The 26,973-nt window shown below is 40.5% G+C and overlaps 1 protein-coding gene across 5 annotated transcripts in view; it reads left to right on the forward strand.

The window, feature by feature from the left end:
* The window catches only part of ZFP1 (ZFP1 zinc finger protein), a 78,224-nt gene that overhangs the window by 45,579 nt on the left and 5,672 nt on the right, over positions 1 to 26,973 (forward strand). For 2 of the 5 annotated variants that reach the window (XM_082439120.1, XM_082439121.1), the window contains exons 3-4: positions 12,419 to 12,545; positions 14,167 to 17,405. In XM_082439120.1, the coding sequence (XP_082295246.1) occupies positions 12,419 to 12,545; positions 14,167 to 15,251 (1,212 nt within the window). In that variant the 3' untranslated portion in view covers positions 15,252 to 17,405. Of the gene's footprint in view, positions 1 to 12,418; positions 12,546 to 12,720; positions 12,930 to 14,166; positions 17,406 to 21,341; positions 21,438 to 26,973 lie in introns of those variants that run through there. The other 3 variants (XR_014257001.1, XM_082439122.1, XM_082439119.1) reach the window with 3 other exon arrangements.

Consider the following 26,973-nt stretch of genomic DNA (forward strand, 5'->3'; position numbering starts at 1 on the left):
ACTGTTTTGTTGAATTTTTGCATCTATGTTCATGAGTGATATTGGCCTGTAGCTTTCTCTTTTTTTGTGGTATCTTTGTCTGGTTTTGGTATCAGAGTGATGGTGGTCTTGTAGAATGAGCTTAGGAGTGTTCCTTCCTCTGCAATTTTTTGGAAGAGTTTCAGAAGGATAGATGTTAACTCTTAATGTTTGATAGAATTTGCCTGTGCAGCCATCTGGTTCTGAACTTTTGTTTGTTGGAATTTTTTTAATCACAGTTTCAATTTCAGTACTTGTGATTGGTCTGTTCATGTTTTGTATTTCTTCCTGGTTCAGTCTTGAAGGTTGTACCTTTCTAAGAGTTTGTCCATTTCTTCTAGGTTGTCCATTTTATTGGCGTATAGTTGCTTGCAATAGTCTCTTATGATCCTTTGTATTTTTGTGGTGTCTGTTGTAACTTTTTCATTTCTAATTTTATTGATTTGAGCACTCTCCCTTTTTTTTCTTGATGAATCTGGCTAAAAGTTTAACAATTTTGTTTACCTTTTCAGAGAAACAGCTTTTAGTTTCATTGATCTTTAATTTTCTTTGTCTCTATTGCATTTATTTTGCTCTGATCTTTATGATTTCTTTCCTTCTGCTAATTTTGTGTCTTGTTTGTTGTTTTTTCTCTAGTTGCTTTAGGTGTAAGGTTAGGTTGTTTTTGTGAGATTTCTCTTGTTTCTTGAGGTAAGAATGTTTTGCTATAAACTTCCTTCTTAGAACTGCTTTTGCTGTGTCCCATAGGTTTTGGATTGTCATGCTTTTGTCTTCATTTGTCTCTAGGTTTTTCTTGATTTCCTCTTTGATTTCTTCAGTGATCCATTTGTTGTTTAGTAGCATATTGTTTAGCCTCCACGTGTTTGTGTTTTTTACAGTTTTTTTCTTGTAGTTGATTTCTAATCTCATAGTGTTGTGTTCAGAAAAGATATTTGATATGATTTCAGTTTTCTTAAATTTACTGAGGCTCGCTTTGCCTCCCAGCATGTGATCTATCCTGGAGAATGTCCCATGTGCATTTGAGAAGAAAGTGTATTCTGCTACTTTGGATGGAATGCTCTATAAATATCAATAAGTCCATGTGGTCTAATGTGTCATTTAAGGTCTGTGTTTCCTTATGGATTTTGTTTGGGTGATCTGTCCATTGATGTAAGTGGGGTGTTCAAGTCCTTCACTATTACTGTGTTACTGTCGATTTCTCCTTTTATGGCTGTTAGTAATTTGCTTTATATATTGAGGTGCTTCTAGGTTGGATGCATATGTGTTTACAATTGTTATATCTTCTTCTTGGATTGATCTCTTGATCATTATGTATGTCCTTCTTTGTCTCTTGTAACAGTCTTTATTTTAAAGTCTAGTTTGTCTGATATTAAGTATTGCTACTCCAGCTTTCTTTTGATTTCCATTTGCATGGAATACCTTTTTCCATCCCCTCACTTATATTCTGTATGTGTCCCTAGATCTGAAGTGGGTCTCTTGTAGACAGCATATATACATGTCTTGTTTTTGTAGCTATTCAGCCAGTCTGTGTCTTTTGGTTGGAGCGTTTAATTCATTTAAATTTAAGATAATTACCGATATGTATGTCCTTATTGCCTTTTTGTTGTTTTGGGGTTGTTTTCTTAGGTCTTTTTTCTTCCCTTCCTCTTTTGTGCTCTTCTCTTGTGAGTTGGTGACTATTTTTAGTGTTGTGTTTGGATTCTTTTTGTGTGTGTGTGTATATCTATTGTAGATTTTTGGTTTGTGGGTACAAGAGATTTTGATATATCAGTCTATATGTATACAAAATTGTTTTTAAGTTGCTGGTCTTTTAATTTCAAATATATTCCCAATACGCTGCATTTGTACTCCTCTTCTCACTGTTGCTGGTTTTGATAGCAAATTTTCTGTGGATGATTTCCTACCTTTATGTTTGCCTTTACTGGTGAGCTTTGCCATTTGTAATTTTCTGGTTTCTAGGTGTGGGTTTTTCTTTCCCGCCTAGAGAAGTTCCTTTAGCATTTGTTGTAAAGATTTTTTGGTGGTGCTGAATTCTCTTAGCTTTTGCCTGCTGTAAAGCTTTCAATTTCTCCATTGAATCTGAATGAGATCCTTACTGGTTATAGTATTCCTGGTTGTAGGTTTTTCCCTTTCATCACTTTAAATGTACCATGCCACTCCCTTCTGGGCTGCAGAGTTTCAGCTGAAAAATCAGCTGATGACTTTATGGGGATTCCCTTGTATGTAATTTGTTACTTTTCCCTTGTTGCTTTTAATATTTTCTCTTTGCCTTCAATTTTTGCCAGTTCGATTAGTATGTATCTTGGCATGTTCCTCCTTGGGTTTATCCTGCCTGGGACTCTCTGCACTTCCTAGACTTGGGTGACTGTTTCCTTTCCCATGTAAGGGAAGTTTTCAGCTATTATCTTTTCAAATACTTTCTAGGCCCTTTCTCGCCTCTCCTTCTGGAACCCCTATAATGTGAATGTTGGTGCGTTTAATGTTGTCCCTAGATGTGTCTTAAACTGTTCTCAATTTTTTTTCATTTTTTTTTTATTGTGTCCCTTGACAGTGATTTCCACCATTCCGTCTTTGAGGTCACTTATCTGTTCTTCTGCCTCATTTATTCTGCTATTGATTCCTTCTAGTGTGTTTTTCATTTTTCTTATTGTATTGTTCATCTCTGTTTTTTAAATTTTCTAGCTCTTTGTTAAGCATTTCTTGTATCTTTTCAGTCTCTGTCTCAATTCTCTTTCCCATATCTTGGATCATCTTTACTATCATTACCCTGAATTCTTTTTCAGGTAGATTGCCTGTCTCCACTTCACTTAGTTGTTCTTTTTTATCTTGTTCCTTCTTCTGGAACATACTTCTCCGCCATCTTATTTTCTTTAACTTTCTATTTTTGCGTTGCACAGCCTGCAGGATTGTAGCTCCTCTTGTTTCTGGTGTCTGCCCCCTGGTGGATGAGGCTGGTCTAAGAGGCTTGTGCAGGCTTCCTGTTGGGAGGGTCTGGTGCCTTCCCACTGGTGGGCAGGGCCATGTCAAGGGACATATCTATAGGCGGCTGTGGGTTTAGAAGACTTTAAGCAGCCTGACTGCTGATGGATGGGGCTGTGTTCCCACCTGTTGGTTGTTTGTCCTGTGGTGTCCCAGCACTGGAGCCTTTGGGCTATCTGGTGGGGCCAGGCCTTGGTGTCAAAATGGTGGCCTCCAAGACAGCTCATGCCAATGAATACTCCCCAGTTTCTCCACCACCAGTGTCCTTGTCCCTGCAGTGAGCCACAGCTGCCCCCCACCTCCCCAGGAGACCCTCCAAGACCAGCAGGTAGGTCTCTGAGGCTCTTATGAAGTCACTACTTTTTCCCCAGGTCCTGGCGTGCACACGAGACCTTGTGTGTGCCCTCCAAGAGTGCTATTTCTGCTTCCCCCAGTCCTGTGGATTTCCAGCAATCAAGCCCCACTGGCTTTCAAAGCCAGATGCTCTCAGGGCTCCTCCTCCCAATCCAGACCCCCAGACTGGGGAGCCTGTCATGGGGCTCAGAACTCTCACTCCTGTGGGAGAATCTTTATGAATATATTTTCCAGTTTGTGGGTCGCCCACCTGGCAGCTATGGGATTTGATTGTATCAGGAATGCGCCGCCCCCCTGCTGTCTCATTGCAGCTTCTTCTTTGTCTTTGGAAGTAGAATATCTTTTTTGGTAGGTTCCAGTCCTTTTTTGTCAGTGGTTGTTCAGCAGTTAGTTGTGATTTTGGTGTTTTCGTGAAAGGAGGTGAGGTCAGGTCCTTCTACTCCACCATCTTGTCCAGGCATCCCTGCCTCTAGAGTCACAGGCTGTATATCTACCTTTTTATGATTAGCATTTTCATGGTATATCTTTTCCTTTTTTTTTGCTTCAACCTATTTGTGTTCTTATATTTATAGTGTGTTTCCTACCTCTAAATAACATATAGTTGGGTCATAGTTTTTATCCAGGCTGACCGTCTGTCTTTTAATTGACGTATTTTTTCTGTAATTAAGTTCATTATACGCACAGTTGGATTTAAGTCTGTCATCTTGCTATTTGTTTTTCATCTGTCCTGTATGTGTCTTTTTTCCTTTGTATCTTTCTTTTTTTAAGAAAATGGTTTCTCTAGGGATTACAGTTTATATACTGTAGTAATCACCTCAAATTAGGATTATACCACCTCACTACAATCCAAGAGCAGAAATCAGTATACTGCAGTGAATTCTTAAAGCTTTTGTTTATCTGTATATGCCTTTATTTTGCCTTCATTTTGAAAAGTATTTTCCCTGGGCATAGAATTCTAGGGTTAATTTTTGTTTCAGTACTTTAAACATGGAATTCCATTTCTGTCTCACATCTGTGGTTTCCATTAAGAAATAATTCTTCATTTTTATTGTTCTTCCCTAAAGGAAGTGCGTCTTTTTTTTTCTTCTTTCTTTTGGCCACGCTGTGCAGCATGCAGGATCTTAGTTCCCTGGCCAGGGATCGAACCTGCAACCCCCTGCAGTGGAAGCACAGAGTTTTAACCACTGGACCGCCAGGGAAGTCCCCCCTCTGGCTTCTTTTAAGATATTCTCTTTCTCTGACACTCAGCAGTTTGAATGTGATGTATTCAGGTATAATTTTCTTTGTATTTATTCTGCATGGGCTTTACTGAGTTTCTTAGATTTGTGGTCTTTGCCTTTTATCAAATTTGGAATATTCTCAGCTATTATTTCTTCAAATATTGTTTCTGTCCCATTCTTTTTTCCTCTTCTTCTGGGACTACACATTATCCTTTTTTGTTTTTCCTTTTAGCATTTTAAGGAATGATGCATTAGACTTTTTTGGCCATGCTTCACATCTTGTTAATGTTTTTTTCTTTTCCCCCCATTTTTTTCTCTTCTGCTTCAGTTTGAATATTTTCTATTTCCCTGTCTTCAAATTCACAATTCTTATGTTCTGCTGCGCCTAGTCTACTCTTAAGTCTATACAATGAGTTTTTAATTTCAGTTAAAAACTACATTTTGGAGTTCTACAATGTCCATTTGCTTTCTTTTTGTAGATTCCAGTTTTTTGTTGAAATATTTCCATATTTTCACTGCATTATCTTTTTTTCTATATTTTTAACATATTACTGTACAGTTAATCTGAACTCTTTGTATGCTAACTCTAATCATGAATTATCGCTATGTCTGTTCTTGAATATTTCTTGGTTTTTTGTCTTTTAATTGCTTTTTGATTTTTTTGCATGTCTAGTAATTTTTGTGTGTTGGACATGTTGTACAGTGCATAATTCCCTCTAAAGAATGTAAAGTTTTGTTTTGTTTTTTTGTGTGGTTTTTTTTTTTTTTAAGAATGTAAAGTTTTATTCTGCCAATAACTTAACTATCTGGCGGAACAAAACTGCTATACTCTGCTAGTTCTCCTGGAGGCTTGCCTTCCACCTGCACATGTTAGGAGCCAGTCAAAGATCTGAGGTGAATTTTTTTTTAATTTTTTTTAAAGGTTTGCATTTTTTTTTAAATTTATTTATTTATGGCTGTGTTGGGTCTTCGTTTCTGCACGAGGGCTTTCTCTAGTTGAGGCAAGCGGGGGCCCCTCTTCATCGCGGTGCGCGGGCCTCTCACTATCGTGGCCTCTCTTGTTGCGGAGCACAAGCTCCAGACGCGCAGGCTCAGTAGTTGTGGCTCATGGGCCCAGTTGCTCCGTGGCATGTGGGATCTTCCCAGACCAGGGCTCGAACCCGTGTCCCCTGCATTGGCAGGCAGACTGTCAACCACTGCGCCACCAGGGAAGCCCCTGAGGTGAATTTTTATGCAGAATTTTAGAGCCCCTTCTCTTTGGCTTCCTTATCTCCATTACTCTGCCCCCAAATCCCAGTTGTTCTGCAGACCCAAATCCAATTTTTACTTATGCCATGTAGCAATACTGTCACTTTCTGCTTGATTTCTATTTCTCTGTGCCACAGTCTAGAAAATATCTTTAGGGACATTTTGCTGGATATAAAACTCAAGATTGATAATTTTTTCCTTTCAGCACTTTTATCATCGGTGTGAATGTGGAGTTCCCTTCATGTTCACTCGTCTTTTCAATAATTGTAGCCCTGCAGTGGTTGCTTTCCAGTACCTGCAAACTGTTTCATTTGTTTGCCCAGCTTTTGTTGTTTTCTTCTTTCAGAATTTTGAAGTCATTGCTTTTTGGTGTTGTATTCAACAAGTACAAAGTCCTGTCTATTTATCAGAATGTGACCTGTTCAGTTCTCTCCTGAAACTTATAGGCTTTTCTCCTTTTTCCCAGGGTTCTAAATTTTTCTGATTTCTCTTCCTGTTTGCCTAGTAGTTCATAAAATATTTTTATTTTTTCTTTCTTTTTATTATTTTTTATTTTTTCTTACCATTTTCTTTGGGTTGAGCTCCAAGGAAGTTTGTCACTTACCTGTGTTTGGTTTGATTCTGTGAAGTATGAAAATGCACAGAAATACAGATAAAAGCATATTAGGTTGAGCTATATGAAATTGCCATTTTTGTATGTCCAAATAGTTGAGTGTCATCACTTTCAATACAGTTCAGTCTAATAACTATCAACCAGTTACACCATCCAGTAGTCAATATTTATCATCTTGGCTTATTTGCCTCCACACATAATATATGTTTTTTCCTTTTTGTTACACAATTCATACATAAATTCTGTCTCTTACTCTCTCTCACTATATCATGGTTCTGCCCTCCTAGCATGCTGTCACTGATGGTATTAGGTCACCTCACTCAATGCTAAAATCTTTTTGACTATTAAAGCCAGTCTCCTCACTTTAGAGGTAGCCATTTCTCTTTTCTGATATTTTTATATTCATTAAGTAGAACTTGAGGATCATGATATATACATATTTGTAGAATTTTGTTTCAACTAATTAGTGATGTTCCTGGGCCAGCCGTTACAATGCCTTTTATTTTCAAGCTTTGTGTTATTTAAGTTTGTCTCTTGTAAAAAGTATGTTGTTGTTTTTGTTGTTGTTTTTAAACTTCTCTGAAGGTCTTAATCTTTTATGAAATGTTTTCAAATCTCAGTGTCCATAGATCAAGTTTTATTGGAACACAGCCATGTCCATTTGTTTACATATTGCCTGTGCCTGCTTTCGTGGTAAAACAGCCAACTTGATTAGTTGTAGTTGAGGCTACATACGGTGTACAAAACCTAAAATATTTACTAATTGGCCCTTTATAGAAAAAATTTGCCAACTCACATTCTAGTATTATCAGCGCTTTGAGGGTATTCTGTTACTTTCTGGCTTCCAGTGTTTGTATTGAAACAACAGAAAACAATGTACTTTTTTTCTTCTGAGATTGTTAGTTTTTTTATGATGTGCCTAAATGTGGTTTTCTTTATATTTATACCTGGGGTTAGAGGTATTCTATCGTCTGATGTGAGCTGTTCCAGAAAATTCTCAGCCATTATCTCGTCAAATATGTTTCTGTTGCATCTTGCTTCTCTTACTGGGGCTCCAGTTGCAAGTATATTAGACCTTTACTTTGTACCACGTATCTCTTAGGCATTTTGATGTGTTTTCCAGCCTTTGTTCTTTTTTTCTATTTCTGTCTGGATATTTCTCACTGACCTATCTTCAGGTTTACTAATCATCTCTTCAGTTGAATCTAACCTGCTGTTAAATCCAGTTATATATATTTTCTAAGATTTTTTTTTTCTACTCAGTTTTACGGCTGTGCTGTTCCTTTCTTTTGTGAAAGGTTATTTAGCCCATGACTTATGCCTCTGTGATGATGAGTCACATTGTGTCTCTACTTATATTGTACTGACAATGTAGTGATGATTTTACTTATACTTACTCCATGAATAGAGTGACCATATCCTGGATGCTGAAGAGCTAAATTACCACTAATAAGACCAGTACCAAAATGCAAATAAGTTGTCAAGAACAAGTTCAGCCAGAATTGATCTGGGAATCATGTAGATTACAAAAAATAAAAAGCATTTTTAATGAACAGACAAGCATACTAGGGCATGCATGACATCTCAGGAAAATAAGCCACATTTTAGGATTTACCAGATATTACTAAATTTTTTTGTATAATCTGAGTACAGTTCAGATGCTATATTATTTTAGCTAGCTACTTAGGATGTTGCTATAGGAATTATGTGGCATGGCTCTTCAGGAAGCAAGAAAATAGTGGGAGAAAAATTTGAATACTGAGCACCATTCAGTTAGCATTGTTTTTTGGTTTTTATACATTTATTTATTTATTTTTGGCTGTGTTGGGTCTTTGTTGCTGCATGAGGCTTTCTCTAGTTGCGGTGAGCGGGGGCTGCTCTTTGTTGTGGTATGTGGGCTTCTCATTGCGGTGGCTTCTCTTGTTGCAGAGCACAGGCTCTAGGTGCGCGGGCTTCAGTAGTTGTGACACGCGGGCTCAGTATTTGTGGTTCACGGGCTCTAGGGCGCAGGCTCAGTAGTTATGATACACAGGCTTAGTTTCTCTACAGCATGTGGGATCTTCCCGGACCAGGGCTCAAACCTGTGTCCCCTGCACTGGCAGGTGGATTCTTAACCACTGTGCCAACAGGGAAGTCCCCAATTAGAATTGTTTTTATTTTATTTTATTTGAGTCCTTAACTTGTACTCATGTATTTTGTGCTAACAGAAATACAGAGATACAATTTCTGGTCTAAAAAATCATAACATCTAATGGGGAGAGTAAAAGAAATAAGGCACATTTTTTTAAAAAGGAAAGAAAAGGGCTTCCCTGGTGGCACAGTGGTTGAGAATCTGCCTGCCAATGCACAGGACACGGGTTCGAGCCCTGGTCTGGGAAGATCCCACATGCCGTGGAGCAACTAGGCCCATGAGCCACAATTACTGAGCCCGCGCATTTGGAGCCTGTGCTCCACAACGGGAGAGGCCGCGATAGTGAGAGGCCCGCACACCGTGATGAAGAGTGGCCCCCACTTGCCGCAACTAGAGAAAGCCCTCGCACAGAAACGAAGACCCAACATAGCCATAAACAAATAAATAAATAAATAAAATTAAAAAAGAAAGAAGAAAGCAGAGTGAAATATATGCCACAAGAGAAATACAAACAAAGTACTCCAGGTTTAAAAGAGAGTAGGGACTCAAATTATGGAAGATCACATCTGAGTGATCTGTGATGTGACCTAAGTGGGAGGATCTGTGCATAGAGAGGGGAGTCAGGGGAGAGAGGGATGGAAGAGGAATTTGAATGGTGTTGAATGCTGGGCAGTCATAGTTTATTTCAAGAGATAATGGATGATGTTTTTAATCAAGGTTATTGTATGAGTAGAGCTTTGCTTTAGAAAAATCACATTAGCTTTATAATGTGGAGTAGATAAGAATGAGAGGAGACAGGAAATAAGAGTTAGGAAGCTTTTGTAATAGCTGGGGTGGCAGTGGAAAGAGGAAGCAAAGGTAATACTTGAGGGGTTCTATAGCTTGCCTATAAGGGTGAAGAGTGGTCTTGGGTCTTGTGGCCTTAGTACTTAATTTGGTCCCTGGGAAATTTCCTAGTGTTCCTATTTTTAAAGCTATAATTTCAGAAGTGATCTGAAAGTGGGAATAAATATTTACTACTGGGAAAATCTTGACTCCATGATTGTTGACCTCAGTATCATTGATCTCAGGCATAGATGACCCACCACTGGCATTCTCTGCTCCCATGCCATGTGGCTAAAGATTCCTATAAGATGTCATAAAATAATACTACTGGGTTACCTGAAAATTTGTGCAATATAACTAGGTCATTTGTAGTGCTCAGACCTTTATCTCATTTTTTTCTTACTTTCTGTGACTTTTCCTGAGGCTACGAGTTATGAGTGGGAGATGGTGGGAAGTCACTGGGGCATGTATTTTAAAGGTGGTGACAAGCGTAATGTAGATTTTTGAGGTATTTGGAAAAAGGAGGGGTTAAGGAACTGGAGGTCATAACTGAAGAGGACAGTTACATGGATTCAGTAGACAGGGAATGTTAATAGGTTAAAGAGGATTCTTGTACTCAGAAGTAAATTCGTAGGCGAAGATTTTAGACGTTTAACAGTTTGAAGAGTTGAGGTCTGCTCTGGGTGTCAGATACACTTAAGTACACCTCTGCTCGTGGCCATAGGATTTGTGCTCCGAACACCAAATTGATTCCACATCAAAACTGCATCTGTCATTGACAAAAGTAATTCTTTGAGGACAGTCATGTTTGACATCCCTTTTAATCCTATACTATCAGAGTTGTGTTTTATCTCTAATTTTTGGAGTTTTTTTGTTTGTATAGAGTATGGAAAACAGCATTGTGAGAAAAAATACAGAATATTTTCATATTTGATGGTAGAGTCATTTCTAAATCATTGTAACTTGAGCCAAAATGATGTGCCACAGGTTTATTAACCCTTGTTGGTCTGGCAGTGATGCAAAAGTTCTTATTATACTTATCCTGTGGCCAAGTGAATGTAGATGATTTTTGAAAGTTATCAAATGGTCTTCAATTTTTTTCCTTATAACTCTTCTTGGTTTTTATTACAGTCTTGGTTTTCTAGCTCATGACTTTTCATATTTATATGCTTCAGCATGTCTTTTGTTCCATGCAGATTGTTTACTATAGTGAAAAGTGTCATATATACATTCAGACCAAGAAATAAAAATTATCCAGCATTCTTGAAACCCTTGTGAAATCCTCCCTCTGTAGCTGGAATTAGTTCCTTTTCATTGCTTTATAGTACTAAATTGTTTTAATATACCACGAGAAATTAATCTACTATTGATGAATGTTTGTTTTTCCAGTTTAGGGCTCTTATGTAAAATGCTGCTGTGAATATTCTTTTATTAAAAGTAATAGACTTTTAATTATTTTTTATTGAGGTATAATTGACATAACATTTTTAGTTTCAGTTTTACATTATTTGATATTTGTATGTATTGTGAAGTGATCACCACAATAAGTCTAGTTAACATCCATCATCACCATACAGTTATAATTTTTTTTTATGATAAGGACTTTCAAGATCTGTTAGCAACTTTCAAATCTGCAATACAGTGTTATTAACTACAGTCCTCATACTGTACATTACATGACTGACTTTGTAACTGAAAGTTTGTACCTTATGGCCCCTTTCATGCATCTCTCCTACCTCCACTCTCCAGCCTCTGGCAACCACCAATCTGTTCTCTGTATCTATGTGCTTGTTTTTCTTTTTTTTAGATTCTACATAGAATTGAGATCATATGGTTTTTGTCTTTCTCTGTCTGACTTATTTCACATAGCATAGTGCCCTCAAGGTCCATCCATGTTGTCACAAATGGCAAGACTCCCTTCTTTTTTATGGCTGAATATTCCGCCCGTGGATATTTAGGTTGTTTCCATATGTGGCTTTTGTAAATAATGCTGAAATGAACATGGGGATAGTCATCCTTCAGTATCCTAGGGGAGTTGGTTCCAGGGCCCCCCTGGGATACCAAAATATGCAGATACTCAAGTCCCTTATATAAAAGGCATAGTATTTGCATATAACCCGTATATATCCTCCCTTATACTTTAAATCTCTAGATTACTTAAAGTACCTAGTACAATATAAGTGATGTGTAAATAGCTGTAAACGTCTTTTTTTTATAATAGCCTTTCTTACAGGTGTGGTGATATTATTTCAGTGTGGTTTTGATTTGTATTTCCCTGATAATTAGTGATTTTGAACACCTCCTGTACCTGTTGGCCATTTGTATGTCTTCTTGGGAAAAATGTCTATTTATCATCCTCTGCCCACTTTTTAATCGGATTGGGTTTTATTTTTTTCTTTGCTATATATTAACCCCTTAGCAGATATATGATTTGCAAGTATTTTCTCCCATTTGGTAGGTTGCCTTTTCATTGTATTGATTGTTTCCTTTGCTGTGCAAAAGCTTTTTAGTTTGAGGTAGTCTCACTTGTTTGTTTTTGCTTTTCTACCCTTTTTATGGCTTGGATATGGTAGAGAGATCTTTATTTATGCCTGATATTTTATCTTATAATTGGAATTTCATCTTCTGCCTTTAAATATTCAAAGCTTTAATTAACTCTTTAATATTGTCTAGTTTGAGACCACAAAAATAATACCTATATGAGCATCATCACTAACTGGTAACATTAAATACTGCATATTAATGTTTATGTAACTGTCTTCATATGTACACCTTCAGAGGAGAAACAATGTTTTAGTAATCTTAAATACCTGCTTAATATGACAGCACCAGAGATATAGGGGAATCTGAATAAATGCTTTAACTATTTATAAAAATATTTTTTGGAGACATGACAAAACAGTTGGTGTCACATGTAAGTTTTTTAAATGAATGATTCTTTTACAACATGGTAAGAGTAAGTTTTCATATGTCCTTCCTACATCACCAAATGCTGATCATTTCAGAATGAATAGCAATATGCCATTTCAGGGATCAGTTTCATTCACGGATGTGACTGTGGACTTCACCCAGGAGGAATGGGAGCAACTGGACCCCTCTCAGAGGATCCTCTACATGGACGTGATGCTGGAGAATTACAGCAACTTACTATCAGTGGGTAAGGACAGCTTTCAGGTGTAGTTTGTAGTTCAATGTTGCCTAGTAGTGTTTAGGTCCTTTCTCAGTTACCAAAAATTATAAGCTTCTGAATTACTAAATGGTTTTGGTGTCAAGCTTCATGTATTAAAGCTGAGAGAGTGCAGACTCTGAAGTTCTACCTTCTTTATTTTCAGGCTTTCTGAAGTCCAAGCAGTTAGGAGCTGTGTTCCATTATCAAGTTCTCTGATATTATCAAACCAGATTTTCATGTTGGATCAGTGAGAAGAGTTATGGATACCACAGTTAGAATTTCCAGTTCACAACTTTCTAGGGAAGATGTGGAAGGTCGGAAGGAGAATCAGATAGAAGCCAGTGGAAGTAATATCCTAGAGATTATGAATGGGTTGGTATCTTTGAAATATTTTTTAGGAATCTATTTTTCAAATCCCTAAACCTTTAGAGGTAGCTGAGAACAGATGACTTGTGCACCTCATATCCTGAGTCATACCTCCAAATATCAGTCTCTCGCTGCTTAATGTTTTTCCTGTTTAATTTCTATAGCTATTCACCTCTCACACTCAAGCCTTGATTCTTGCCTAACATGTTTTAAACCTTTGTTCTGTGATTAGTTCCTCTTTCATTAGTATTCTCACTTAGCCAGAATGGTGACTTCTATATTTTAGGTCATGGGAATTGGTTTAGTAGCCTCAAGGAAAATACAGATTTTTCAGTACAAGAGTGACACAAATGGCAGCAGGATCACAAGAGTCAGGAATACCAGTAATACAGAGGTCAGAGTAAAGGTTCTTAAAGCATAGCTTGAAGCCAGGTAAATTTGATCCTTAAGATTCCTTCAAATAAAAGCAGAGACGAGATTGGTTTGAGGAAGAAATTAAACATGTGAAAAGGAGAAATACAGGATACAGTGATGGAAACACTTACTCTCTCCAACAACTTTGATAGAAAAAGTAGTGCAACCAGCAGTAGCAGTGAGCAATTCTGTCAAAAAGATCTTAGATCCATTTTATATTTCCTACAGAATCTATGAATTTCTGGATTTTGCCTTCCACTTGGAAAAGTTCTACTTGGGAGATTTGGAGCTCTGCATAGGGTTCTCTCTGCAAACCTGTGAGAAAGGTTGCCTTTAGGACGTTATTGATGCAGATGAAAAAAGGAGAGAAAAGGGGAAGGAGCCTCGAGCATGTAGGCGAGGTGGTCATCCGACCACAGTAATTCAGAGTCTCAGTGTTGGCTGCTCAACTTAGATCTGCCTGGGTTTTTTCCCTTAACATCTCATTTTCTTGGTCTGTACCAACTGGTGTCCTTGAGGACACCAAATCGCCTTTGTCTCTGGAATTGCCAGCCTTCTCACATCATTTGTTTTTATTTATTTCCCTTCACCCACTTTTAAGGCCGTTTTATAATCTGGCAGTGCTATTTGTGTCCATTTTGCCACAGGCTTTGTCTTTTTCCTTCAGAGTTTAAGAGCTAGGAAAACTTGGAACTGGGGACTTTTTTATACTGGACGACTGTGTCCCAAACTAAAGAGGCAGCCCTACAATGGAACATTTGTGGAGTCTTCACATTCCGTTACATTGTGGTGAAAGGGTTGACAGAGTATTTCATGTGCTCTTTCCTAGAGGTATGGAAGGCTGATGATGACCAGATGGAGAGGGACCACAGAAACCCAGATGAGCAGGCAAGGCCATTTATAATCTTTAAGAACCAAACCCCAATTGAAGAAAGAGATAATCTCTTTGGAAAAACATTTAATCTTAGCACAGACTTTGTTTCTTTAAGACAAGTACCCTATAAATATGACTTATATGAAAAAACTTTGAGATATAATTCAGACTTACTTACTAGTGATAGAAGCTATATAAGAAAGAAAGACGATGACTGTAACGGATTTGGAAAAGCACTCCTCTATCTGAAGCAAGAGAAAACCCATACTGGAGTGGAATACTCTGAATATAATAGAAGTGGAAAAGCCTTCAGCCATAAAGAAGGCATTTTTAAACACCAGAAAATCAGAAATTTGGTGCAACCTTTTATCTGTAATTATTGTGACAAGGCGTTCTCATTTAAATCACTCCTTATTAGTCATAAGAGAATACATACTGGAGAAAAACCTTATGAATGTAATGTGTGTAAGAAAACCTTCTCCCATAAGGCAAACCTCATTAAACATCAGAGAATCCATACTGGGGAGAAACCCTTTGAATGTCTTGAATGTGGAAAAGCTTTCACCCACCAGTCAAACCTCATTGTACACCAGCGAGCACATATGGAGAAGAAGCCCTACGAATGCAGTGAATGTGGCAAGACCTTTGCCCAGAAATTTGAACTTACTACACACCAGAGAATTCATACTGGAGAACGACCCTATGAGTGTAATGAATGCGCCAAAACCTTCTTCAAGAAATCAAACCTCATTATACACCAGAAAATCCACACAGGGGAGAAACGCTATGAGTGCAGTGAATGTGGAAAATCCTTTATCCAGAACTCACAACTCATTATACATATGAGAACTCATACTGGAGAAAAACCCTATGAATGTACTGAATGCGGCAAAACATTCAGCCAGAGGTCAACTCTTAGATTACATTTGCGAATCCACACAGGAGAGAAACCATATGAGTGTTCTGAATGTGGGAAGGCCTTCAGCAGGAAGTCCCGACTCAGTGTCCATCAGAGGGTTCATACCGGGGATAAACCCTGAGACTGCAGCCAGGTTGTACTGTGGAGAACCCTTCCAATGGGGAGAAGCCTCGCGAAGGTGCTGAAGGAACGTGGGAACTCATACTGAGATACAATCTGTCAACTCAAAAATGTATAAAAATGAGGTCCCCTAAGAACAATATTGTACTGATTGATAGTTAGGTATATGATACCCAACTAAAGAATACATATCAGAATATATCCAATTGTAAATAGACGTACTTAGCTGTATTACAGTGAGTTTTTTAAAATCTTGAATAATTCATTCAATAATGAAATATTCTGGCAGCAAGCAGCATAAAGGAGCTAGAGACAGTACCCTAGGAATTCAGTGGTTATGTGCGAGAATATGCCACAAAAAAAAAACTGTATATTTTAGATCTGCACATGTAAATTTAACAGACACTAAGAGTTTGAAATTCTTGTCTTGATAATCAAATTAGGACACATCAAACGTGATTTTCCATACTGAACTTGTGGTTTTCAGTACCTTTACAATCCAGTATGCATTCCAAATGAAACACAACAGATTTTCATATCATGTAGCGTATGTTTTCTCCTCCTCCTTGCTGGCATATATAAGTTGGTATGACCATTGTTATTGAGCTGCCTCTTCAGTCAACAGAAGACAATGTTGTTGAAGTTTTAACCTTCTGGGTTTGCTGAAGATTTCCTAGAAGTATTATTGACATAAATATGCAAGTGTGAGATAATTAAGAGAGATTGAAGAGAGTGAAAGGCAGCAGATGTGGGTTTTATCACTCACTGTGCACCACGGAATAAATGGGCTGTGTAAAGAATAACCACACCCATCATGCTCTTGTTATTTTCCACTGGGATATTTACATACAAATGCAAATGCATGTCTTTTACCAAAATATTGTATAACCCAGAAACTACATGTATTTTTGGGTGTTTCCCTATTTCTCTTAATGTTTTATAAATTGTCTTGCAAAAAATAGGATGCATATGTAGTTCAAGTGTTAAATTTCAGAGACTTTAGAGGAAAAATAATTTAAGAAACTGTCAATAAATGTCTTATATTGCTTTTTAAATTTTCCATGTGCTTAGTCCACTTTAGAAATAAATTTTTGCAGAATTCTGTTTAAAAGGAGGCATTTCTTCCATGAGTTTCATTATCATCAACCAAAAGCATTTCCCTTTGGAACCTGACTTAGTGTAAGTTACAACTTTGCTTTAAAGGCTCACAAACAGTTCATAAATTAGACTTTAGTGATCTCCCCATATATTGATTATTAACCTAAAAAAATTTCTTATTTTTACATAACTCAAAGATTCCATTTTAGGCTTGATTTCAAATTCACCAGTTCCTTTCCTTATCCATCACAAATCATGCATTAGAATTGTAAATGGCCACTGTAACTGGCCTTTTTTTCTTTTGTTTTTGAAGAGTATTGATGTGCTATGACCGTATATGAACGTGAATGATTTTTCTGAACAAATTTCTCAGAATATCCATAGTCCAGTAAGTCTTTGTCTTTCTAAATTGTCATCTTATCTATACTAATGGCAAGGAAGCAAGGGAAGGGGTTAACTTCCTACACTGCTGTTTGTTAGAAATACAAATTGTGACAACCTCCTTGGAAATAATTGTGACTCTGTCTTTTAACGTTAAGAACACACATGCAGTTGACTCTTGAACAGCACCAGCTTAATATGCGCAGGTCTGGTTATACACGGATTTTTTTCAGTAAGTGCTACAGTCCTACACAATCCACGGTTGGTTGAATCTGTAGATGCAGAACCTTGGATATGGAGGACTGACTTTATACTTGGGTTTTCGACTACACTGAAGATCCGTGCCTTTAACCCCTGTGTTATTCAAGGGCCAACTCTACTCTTCAACCCAGCAGACTCACTTCTGGGAATCCATCCCTAAGAAAAAAAATAAAGTGCCAGTACCTAAGATTATGTGTTTATCAATGTATATTGTATTTTTTGGTAAGGGCAAAAAAAGGAAACAATATGAATGACCATCAGTAAGGGAATGGTTGAATAAACTGTGGTAAAGATATACCACAGCTGGACTGTATTCCATGGGAAAGAGCGTTTAGGGGCAAATGCCACCAAGACAGATGGGGGGAGGGGGGAGAGAAAAAGTGTGTGTGCGTGTGTGTGTGTGTACACCAAATTTTGTAAAATAAAAATCTAAAAATGTTGTGTTTATGTGAATTTGTATATGATTTTATGGGCCTGGAGAGTAGAATTCTCCAAAGTCAAAAATATAATTAACATTAATTTCAATGGAAAATTTTTCATGCATTCCTTAGTCTCTAACATTTGTTTATTCTGGAATACCAACATAACCCATTTAAGTGGACACAGTTAACTAACATGAGTTAACATAGCATGACATAAGGCAGTTCCCTTACTCTGTACAGTGGCCGGCTGCTGTGTTCCGCTCCAGCTTTCATGGCTGTGTTGTAGTCTTGAGCCTGTGTTCTCAGCTAAAACATATATTTGACATTCCTTGTTGACATGATGGAACCTTTAATACAAAAAAAAAAAAGACTAGTAAAGACAGAAAAACCAATGAAAAAAATGCAGGGAATGCCAAGGTTATTATTACTCTAAATTAGCAAATTACAAATGCTTTGAGAAAATTCAACATAAACACCTTTACAATTAAACAAATGACCATAGGGGTGACTCTTCTTTCATGAGCTGTTTGCTCCCAAGGCCTTAGAAATCCAGATCAGAACTCATAATTTTTTTTTAAAAGTGCCTTGTAATCCTCATATACAGAAGTGGTCTTAGAGGAAACTCCTGAAGACGAGTTCTTATAGCCTGGACATATGACTTTATTTCATCAACCTTACAGCAAGCTAGAAGGCAAGTTGTCATTTCACTGGTGAGGTGCAGGCCAAAAGGCGGGACAGTTTGCACAACAAATTCTACTTGTCTGACTCCAAAACCCATGCCCACTGTACTTGACCCCGTGACGTCTTCACTCCACTGATTTTTTTTTTTAATTTATTTATTTTTGGCTGTGTTGGGTCTTCGTTGCTGCACACGGGCTTTCTCTAGTTGCTGCAAGTGGGGGCTACTCTTTGTTGCGGTGCACAGGCTTCTCATTGCAGTGGCTTCTCTTGTTGCGGAGCATGGGTTCTAGGTTCGCGGGCTTCAGTAGTTGTGGCACGTGGGCTCAGTAGTTGTGGCTCGTGGGCTCTAGAGCGCAGGCTCAGTAGTTGTGGCGCACGGGCTTAGTTGCTCCACGGAATGTGGGATCTTCCCAGACCAGGGCTCGAACCCATGTCCCCTGCATTGGCAGGCAGATTCTTAACCACTGCGCCACCAGGGAAGTCCTCACTCCACTGATTTTAATTAGACATTTTCTTTCCATTTCCATAGATATCTTTTTCATAACTAGAGTGCTTAAGTATTTTAGCTTTTCCGCATTGTTTTATGCTCTATAAATCTAAAGTTGGGAACATCTTCTTGGTATAAAGCCAGTGTGGCTAAATGGAATTGGTGTCACTCTACTGTTGGTAAGTCTCAGGCCTAGTCAAATGGGGCATAAGGTGACAGCACCATAGGCAGGAGGCACAAAGCTCGCAAAGACGTGGAAATGTGAGACACTGGGTCCTCCTCAGGAGGCGGGGGCTTTGTGGGGTGCTGGAGGTTTAGTTCCAGCCACCCCTACTGTCTCCCCTGTCACATTCACTACTCTCGCCCACAGTCCATCTTCATCTCTTCAGCTGAGTGACCTACATAGAGCCCTGTGCCATCCCCAGGCCGTGTGTGGCTCAACCCCTTACCTGATTGTCACATCAAATCCTGCTGGCCAAAGTACAGTGGACTCTTGGGACCTGGTCTCCACTCGACAGTCTTCCGACTTCATCCGGTCTGTTCTCTGGTGTTTTGGAGAAGGAAACTCCCATAGCTCATCCTGCTGAGCAGTCAGGGAACCATGGCTGGGATCCCTCTGCTCTGTTTTCCAGACCTCAGCTGGGTGTTAGTGACCGTCTTCTCCTCAGGTCTTTGCTCTCCTTCTGCCTCAGACACACACACATTGAATCATTTCATGTGTGACACATGTTTTAGTAATGTAGAACCCACCTTTCTCGGTTTTATAAGGTCTGTCAGAATGTTAAACAAAATGCAACTAACAAGCCAAAACATATAAAAATGTTAGGGACTCACGTGAAAGAACCCAGAGATGGGTACTGAAGAACTTAAGGGAGCATAAAACCCCATGAGACATCTGGACCATGGCTGCTGACACTAATCATGGCAGCAGATGAGGGGACATTCATTCATTCCAAAAAGACATTGTAAGCACCAACAAGGGAGCAGGCACTGTGGGCTTCTGGGGACACGCTGGTGAACAAGATTATACTATGAAAGAGGGCTCCTGCCCTTGGGGCATTTACTTATTAGCAGTGCATCCCAGGAGCAGACAGACAACCCAGGCAGAGGATAGATTCCCTGAAACTGGAAATGCAGGTATGGGCTGGGCCTGTCCCTGTGAGAAAAATGAGAAGCCATAGTAGGGTCTTAAATAAGGAGTACCATCATCTGCTTTTTAAAAAGTAAATGAGCTTAATACTAACTGGGAGGAGAATTTGGGTAGAGCTGCCCAGAAGCAGAAACCCCCTCTCAGGAAGAGAAGCCTAAGAGATGGCGTTCTGCCAGTTCATAGCTCCCATCTGACTGCTTTCAACAAAACTTCAGAGAGTAACCAGTGTTTCCTCCCGTTATTGATTGTTGGCAATTAGTGAGAAGCCATCTTGCAAGGATCCAGGTTCACTTCCTTCTGCCTTCCTAGTGTCTTCTGGTGTTTGCCCTATTCCTTCTGCCTCCAGCCCATCTGGACCCCTGAGGACTACCTATGCCCACCTCAGAACTGTGGAATTCCATGCCCTGAAAAACACTTAACAGTAGTTCATGTAGGTTGTTTGGGGGTGGGGCTGACATTAGCACTTCTCCTTTGTCTGGTTGATGCTGAATGTGGGAAGAGGAAGTTACTCTGTGTCCCTGCAGGTCGCTGAGGCCATTATTGAAAGTGAGAAAACTTGGGGCAGCAGGTGGGGCTTGATACCTCTTAGGGAGATGAAGAGACACCAGGGCTGAGCAGAGGCTGCCCCCTGAGATACGGGGAGTCCTGTCATGTGGGAAGTATGCATTTGAAGATAGCAGGAGGCCTGTGGGACTGTGGCCTCAGATTATTTTGCTCAGAGCAACAAACGGTGTAATGTTGAAAACAAGCCAGGCTTTGTGATGAGGACCAGCCTACGGGCGGGCCTGGCTCTGATCGGCTGATTTGGCTCTTCTGGGTACAAGAGCAGCCTGAAGAGTAGGCACAGGATGGCTGAGCCTGGGTAAGGAAGAGGCAGCTGAGGGTTGCCCTGCTGAGACAAAAACTGTCATCGATGGAGCAGGCCACCTAGAGGAGTGGGTGGAAAAACGTGACCTCAAGGGGGTCAAGCTGGTGAGGATGTCAATATGGCTCCCCTGTGGCCTCAGGAGGTCAAACAACAACAATAGCAACAGCACCTGCCACCAGACCAGTAGTAGTAGTGGTAATAATAGTGAGACAAGCTGGGACCTGGGACCCTTTGCTGCAGTGCTTACACCTGGACAAACGTCTCCTGGAGCAACAAAATACAAAGAAATTATAAGGGACTAAAAACTGTGTGCATGCACAGTTGGGGCAAATTATGGACAACAAGATACAAAAAGACAAAACAAAACAAAACCCAACTGCCACTTCTGAAGAGCTGGGAGCAAAAACAGGGTGTCGGGAGCAAAAAGTAGAGTACTGCGCATGCCCGCTGCACTCAACACCACCAAAGCGGGGGCAGGCCACCTAAGCCTCCCCTCCGGCCTGACCCCTGGACACACACTGCTGCCCTCACCCCATATAAGGAACCAGCTTGCCCCCCTCCTTTATGGAGCGAGAAAGGGAACCTGTTACTTGTTCTCGCTCCCTCCTGCTGCAGCAGGGGCCCCAGTAAAGCCTTGCCTGAATTTCTTGTCTTGCCCCTATTGATTGGGGAAGGCCAAGAACCCTGTTCTGTATCAGACTTAGTGTCACCCAACGTGGGGCACTTGTCCCCCGTTGTTCCAGGGAGAGGATCTGGGCGCCTCCAGGACCACCGAATGCAGCTTCCCTGTGGGTGACAAGTGGCCACCTGAACCTCTTGTTTCAGCATCACCACATTTGGTAAGTCTGCCTTCCTGGCCCCTGGGGGCCTCAGTACCCTCATTCAGGCAACGCTTTCCCCTCCCCTTTGTCCCTTTCCCTCTCCTGGAATCTCTCTACTTCTCCTTTCTCCGTCCTCTCCTACTTCTGTCCTGTCCTTCCGAGAGAGTGGACGTTGGGCAGCTACAGCATCACTCCTCCCAGCTTGTGAGACCTGCTTCCTCTGGCCGGCAGTGGCTCGCCTTGACGGGTGACAAGCAGAGGTGGGAGAGGCTCGCCTCACACCGTGCAGACGCTGGTCCAGCAGGCTCTTCTTGAAGGGAGACTTATGAGTGATTGAGGTTCAAACCTCATATTGTGTACTGGCTGGAAGTCCTATCGTCCCAGTATTCCCACCTTTATTTTCTTGCTGTCTCTTTCTCTTTTTCAGTCTTTTCCCTTTACTTCTCCATTGATCCTTATAACTGCACTCTCGTCCCCTTTATCCTGAAAACTTCTTGTTTGTGTCTTTAAGTTTTTGTCATTGGTATCTTTGTCTTATGTAGTTTTGTCTGTCCAGCTGCTTCTGCAAGTCTCTGCTGAAATTGTGGGCACGATGGAGCATTTAAGCCTTGAAATACAAACATAGCCCACATTACCTGAGACTCCAGCCTTGGGTTACTTGGTGGGATTTTAAAGAGCAAAAAAGAAAAGAGAGGCGCTTGCATTTCTCTCCTCTGCCTTTGCAATGCAGCTATTCTGCCTGGGCTCTCAGGAACTACCTGATCCATCTGTAGTCCCCCAGACTGAGGAGAAAAAAGAGAGGCCTTTTTAAATTCAAGCGGGAAAACCATGAGGTCTCTGGTCTGTCTGTCTTTATGTAAAAACTAACTTGTAAATGAGTTGTATTTAATTGGCTTAACAGAAAGTAAGCACCTAAATACATTCTCAGAAATAATTTTTAAAAAACTCACCAGAATACTTTTCAGGTTCATGTGATCTGGGAAATATTCAATATTGAATTAATATCTAGTATTAAAGCTAGCTTAAGTTTGTGGGTTTAATTAATACAGACCTGTCTTTAGAGTCGTCAACATTACATATAATACTTTTATTGTACCTAGGGTTACTGGAAGTCAATAAGTGCACATTGTTATGAAATTTGCCAACAGGGAAAATAACCTGATATGATTAAACTTTTAAGTAAATGTAACTGAGATAAGAGCTTTCTGGTAAACTCTATAGGAATAATTATGTTTTGGAAATGTCCATCTAAAATAGTCCCTCCAAATTTTGGTAACTTGAAACTAAATTAAGTTACATGATAGGAATTCTTTGAATATCCAAGCCATTTCAAATAAGAAAAGGGAAAAACTTAAACTCTACCATAACACTACCTGGCCTTTATATAAGTTGGGGGGATGGAGAAAAATGGTCTGAAATGGGTCTCTAAATTATAATACCATCTTGCAATTGGATTTCTACTGTCACAGATGGGAAAATGGACTGAGGTTCCCTATGTTCAAGCCTTCATGACCCTTTACCAAAACCCTGCTCTATGCAGCTCCTATAATCAAAAGCCTGTGGAATCAGAAAGCACTCCTGACATTTCAGATGATCCCCTTTTAACCTTCCCCAGCTCTCAGGGGGGAACCAAGTCTCCCCTGCTTTTCCAGAGCCACCTGCCTCTCCCGAGCCACCTACTTCCCCAGATCCCTCTGACCGGTCCCCAACTTCACCTCCCTATGTCCCTTTATGCCCTCCGTTACCCCAGAAAGAAGAGACTAGTCCCTCTGGGGTAACTTGTAGTGGAACTTCTTATCACCCAGGATCGGGAAAATATGCCCTCTTAGGGAAGTGGCAAATGGTGAAGGGACAATCAGAGTACATGTGCCCTTCTCTATAACCAGTTTAGCCCAATGCAAACAGACTGGGCCGATTTTCTGAAGACCCTAGTAAGTTTGCTGGAGGGTTTCAGGCCCTAACTCTGACCTTTGATTTAACTTGGAAGGATGTCCAGATAGTCATATCCAGCTTTCCAGGGACCAAACCAAACATTTTGGTATGGGTGGGGAGACAGTCCCAAATCAGGAGCCCTGCTGGAATTATAATTCCCAGGAGGGAACAGAAACCAGGAAGCAAATGATCCAATGTGTATTAGAAGGGATGAGAAAGTATATCAAAAAGCCAGTTAACTATGAAAAGGTTAAAGGAGTGACCCAAGAAGGAAAAGAAAATCCAGCTCTCTTTCAGGGATAGCTTGTGGAGGCTTTTAGAAAATTTACTAATATTGATCCATCTACTCCCGAGGGCCAGTCCCTACTTGGACAACATTTTATCAGCCAGTCTGCCCCTGGCAAAAGCTCCAAAAGTTACAATTAGGCACACAAACCCTGACGCCCAACTCCTAGAGGTGGCCTTCGGGGTATTTAATAATTGAGATCAAGCTGAGGAGGAAGAGAGAACTCAATGTGAAAACAGGCAGACCAGGGCTTATGCTAAACCAATGGCCATAGCTGTCAGCCACGCCTTATGACCTCAGGGCAACCCAAGGGGGCCAAGGCAATTTAACCATCCACCTGGAGACAAAACCAGCAAGGGGAAATGCTTCAAATGTAAGTCAACCGACCACTGGGCCCAAAAGTGCCAAAAAGAGCCCCTGGTCCATGCCCAGTCTGCAAACGAACAGGTCATTGGAAATGGGACTGTCCCCAGTTCCGAAGCGGAAGGGGGGCTCCCGCTCCCGAGATGGCCATGCTAGACGACTGAGGAGGCCCAGGGACTCTGGCGGCTCCCCTTCATGAGATGTCTGTCTCTATCGAGTAGCCCCAGGTGGTCCTTGACATGGCAGGTAAGAAAATCAATTTTATAATTGATACAGGAGCCACTTACTCTGTCTTGATCTCTCATGCTGGGCCGCTTTCCTCCAAAAGCTGTACAGTGACTGGTGTCGATGGAAAGCCTCACACCTGTTATTTTACTGGGCCTCTCACTTGCCAATTTGAACAGCATTTAATTTCATATGTCTTTTAAGTTGTGCCTGAGTGTCCTACCCCACTAGTGGAAAGAGACTTTCTAGGCTCCCTTGGAGCCATATTACGATTAGGAGGCGCCGAGCAGCCCCTTTTCTTGACTCTAAGACAAATCAGCTGGAAGAACAAAGCCCTATTCCCAGCCATATTCTACACACAGTAAACCCTGCAGTTTGGGACAAAGGAATCCCTAAGAAGGCTATAAACGTCCAACCTGTAAAAATTAGCCTTAAGCCAGAAGTCACTTATCCTAACAAGAGACAGTATCCCATAAAGTTGAAGCAGAAAAGGGTTTGCAACCCCTCGTAGATAAATTCCTAAAGCGTGGCCTCTTAGTGCCCCGGTCTCTGTGCATTACCCCTATTTTGCCAGTTGTTAAGCCAAATGGGGAATATCAGATGGTACAAGACCTTAGAGCAGTAAATGATGTAGGGATCCCTATACATCCCCTTATGGCTCATCCTTATATTAGTCCAGATGCCTGGAGAGGCCACATGGTTTACTGTCCTTGACCTCAAGGATGGATTCTTGTGCATCACAGTTCATCCCTCATCTCAGCATCTGTGCCTTTGAGTGGACTAACCCCCAATCAGGCCAAATGCAACAATATACCTGGACAGTACTGCCTCAGGGGTTTCAGGACAGCCCACTTGTTTGCCCAGGCCCTAGGAAAAGGACTAAGGGAAATACACCTAAAAGAAGGGGCTATCCTACAGTATGTAGATGACATATTAATATGTAGCTCCACCATGGAGGCCTCAGATCAGAATACCATTGAAGTCCTTAATTTCCTTGGGGCCCGGGGCTACAGGATCTCCCAGAAAAAAAAAGCACAAATCTCAAAGCAACAAGTTAAATATCTGGGATATATTATAAACCCTGGAAGTAGACAGTTATCTCCAGATAGAAAATAAGCTATATTAAGCCTCAGTGCCCCAAAGACAAAAAAAAAAAAAAGGACAACAAAAACTTCGTACTTTCTTCGGCATGGCAGGATTTTGCAGAATTTGAATTCCAGGATTCTGACTAATGGCTAAGCCTCTGTATGAAGCCACGAAAGGCCCAGATACAGAAGCATTACTTTGGACTGGGGAACAAGAAAAGGCTTTTAATAATATCAAACAGGCCCTCACCAGAGCTCCTGTTCTAGGTCTCCCCAATTTAAAAAAGCCATTTATCTTGTACAGAGCTGAAAATCAGGGGACAGCTCTGGGGGTCCTTGTACAAAAGCTAGGAGAAGTTCCTCAGCCTATAGGCTATTTTTCCAAACAACTAGATTCCATGGCCCGAGGCTGGCCTGGCTGCCTCCAGGTGGTAACTGCCACTGCTTTATCAGTGGAAGACGCTGACAAGCTTACCTTTGGACAGCCACTGGAAGTCCAGACCCCTCATCAAGGACAAGGGATTCTGGAGATTAAAGGCCACCATTGGTTAACTGGAGGCTGCCTTACTAAGTACTGGGCTTTACTCCTTGACTCCCCGGAGGTAACCTCAAAACGTGCCACATCCTTAACCCGGCTACACTGATGCCCACTGAAAGCCCAAAGCTAACACATTCCTGCCTGGAAAACTGTGACCAGGTTTATGCCTGTAGGCCTGATTTAACAGACCAGGCCGTAGAAAACCCTGAGGGAGAATGGTTTACTAATGGCAGTAGTTTTGTTAAAGACGGAGTCAGGAGGGCAGATTATGCTATTGTGAGCTCTCATACTGTTACAGAAGCAAAACCTTTGCTACCTAACAAGCCCAGAGGGCTGAGCTAATAGCCCTAACTTGAGCCTTAACGTTAGGGAAAGAAAAAAGTATAAATATATACACAGGCTCAAAATATGCCTGCCTTGTTTTACATGCCCATGGTATCTGGAAAGAAAGAAGACTTCTAAATGCAAAAAATCCCCCTGTAAAATACAGGGCTGAGATTTTACATCTCACAGAAACGGTTCAAAAACCAAAACAAGTCTAGATTCCCTGGCCAAGGTGGTACTTGACAAACAATTGACCCTCGATTATCTATTGGCAGAACAAGGATTGGTATGTGCAATTGCCAGTACTTCTTGTTGCACATACATCAACACCTCTTCCCAGGTAGAAACCAACACTGAGAAAATTCGACAAGCCACCTGGCTTCAGTGGACAATTAACCACCAATCCTTGCTATTCAACATGGGCGGGGAAATTGAAAACTGGTTCTCTAGTTTGTTCTCTTCGATCCCACAGGGTATAAAAAACTTTCTGGCAGGAGGTTTTCATTTTCTCATAACCCTTTTCTTTTCAGTCATGCTGATTTATGCTGTATTTCGCCTGGCGCTCCGTTGTCTTCCCTACTGTTGTAAACCTGTGACTAAGACTTTTCAGTCCAAGAAGGAGACCTGGGACCAATAGGTCCAGACCTTCCATTCTAAAAATAGAGAATCATGTTAAACTTTAACCCTGAGATTAACAAAAATATACACCCAAGCAGAATGGCTTCTTGGCAGGGGTGACATCACCTCCCCTGTCTGGTCAACAGTTAAGGAAGCCCTCCCAAAGTTACCCTGGTTCCTTCC

Source organism: Balaenoptera physalus (assembly GCF_965194825.1).
Source record: "Balaenoptera physalus genome assembly, chromosome: 19".
Taxonomy (NCBI): domain Eukaryota; kingdom Metazoa; phylum Chordata; class Mammalia; order Artiodactyla; family Balaenopteridae; genus Balaenoptera; species Balaenoptera physalus.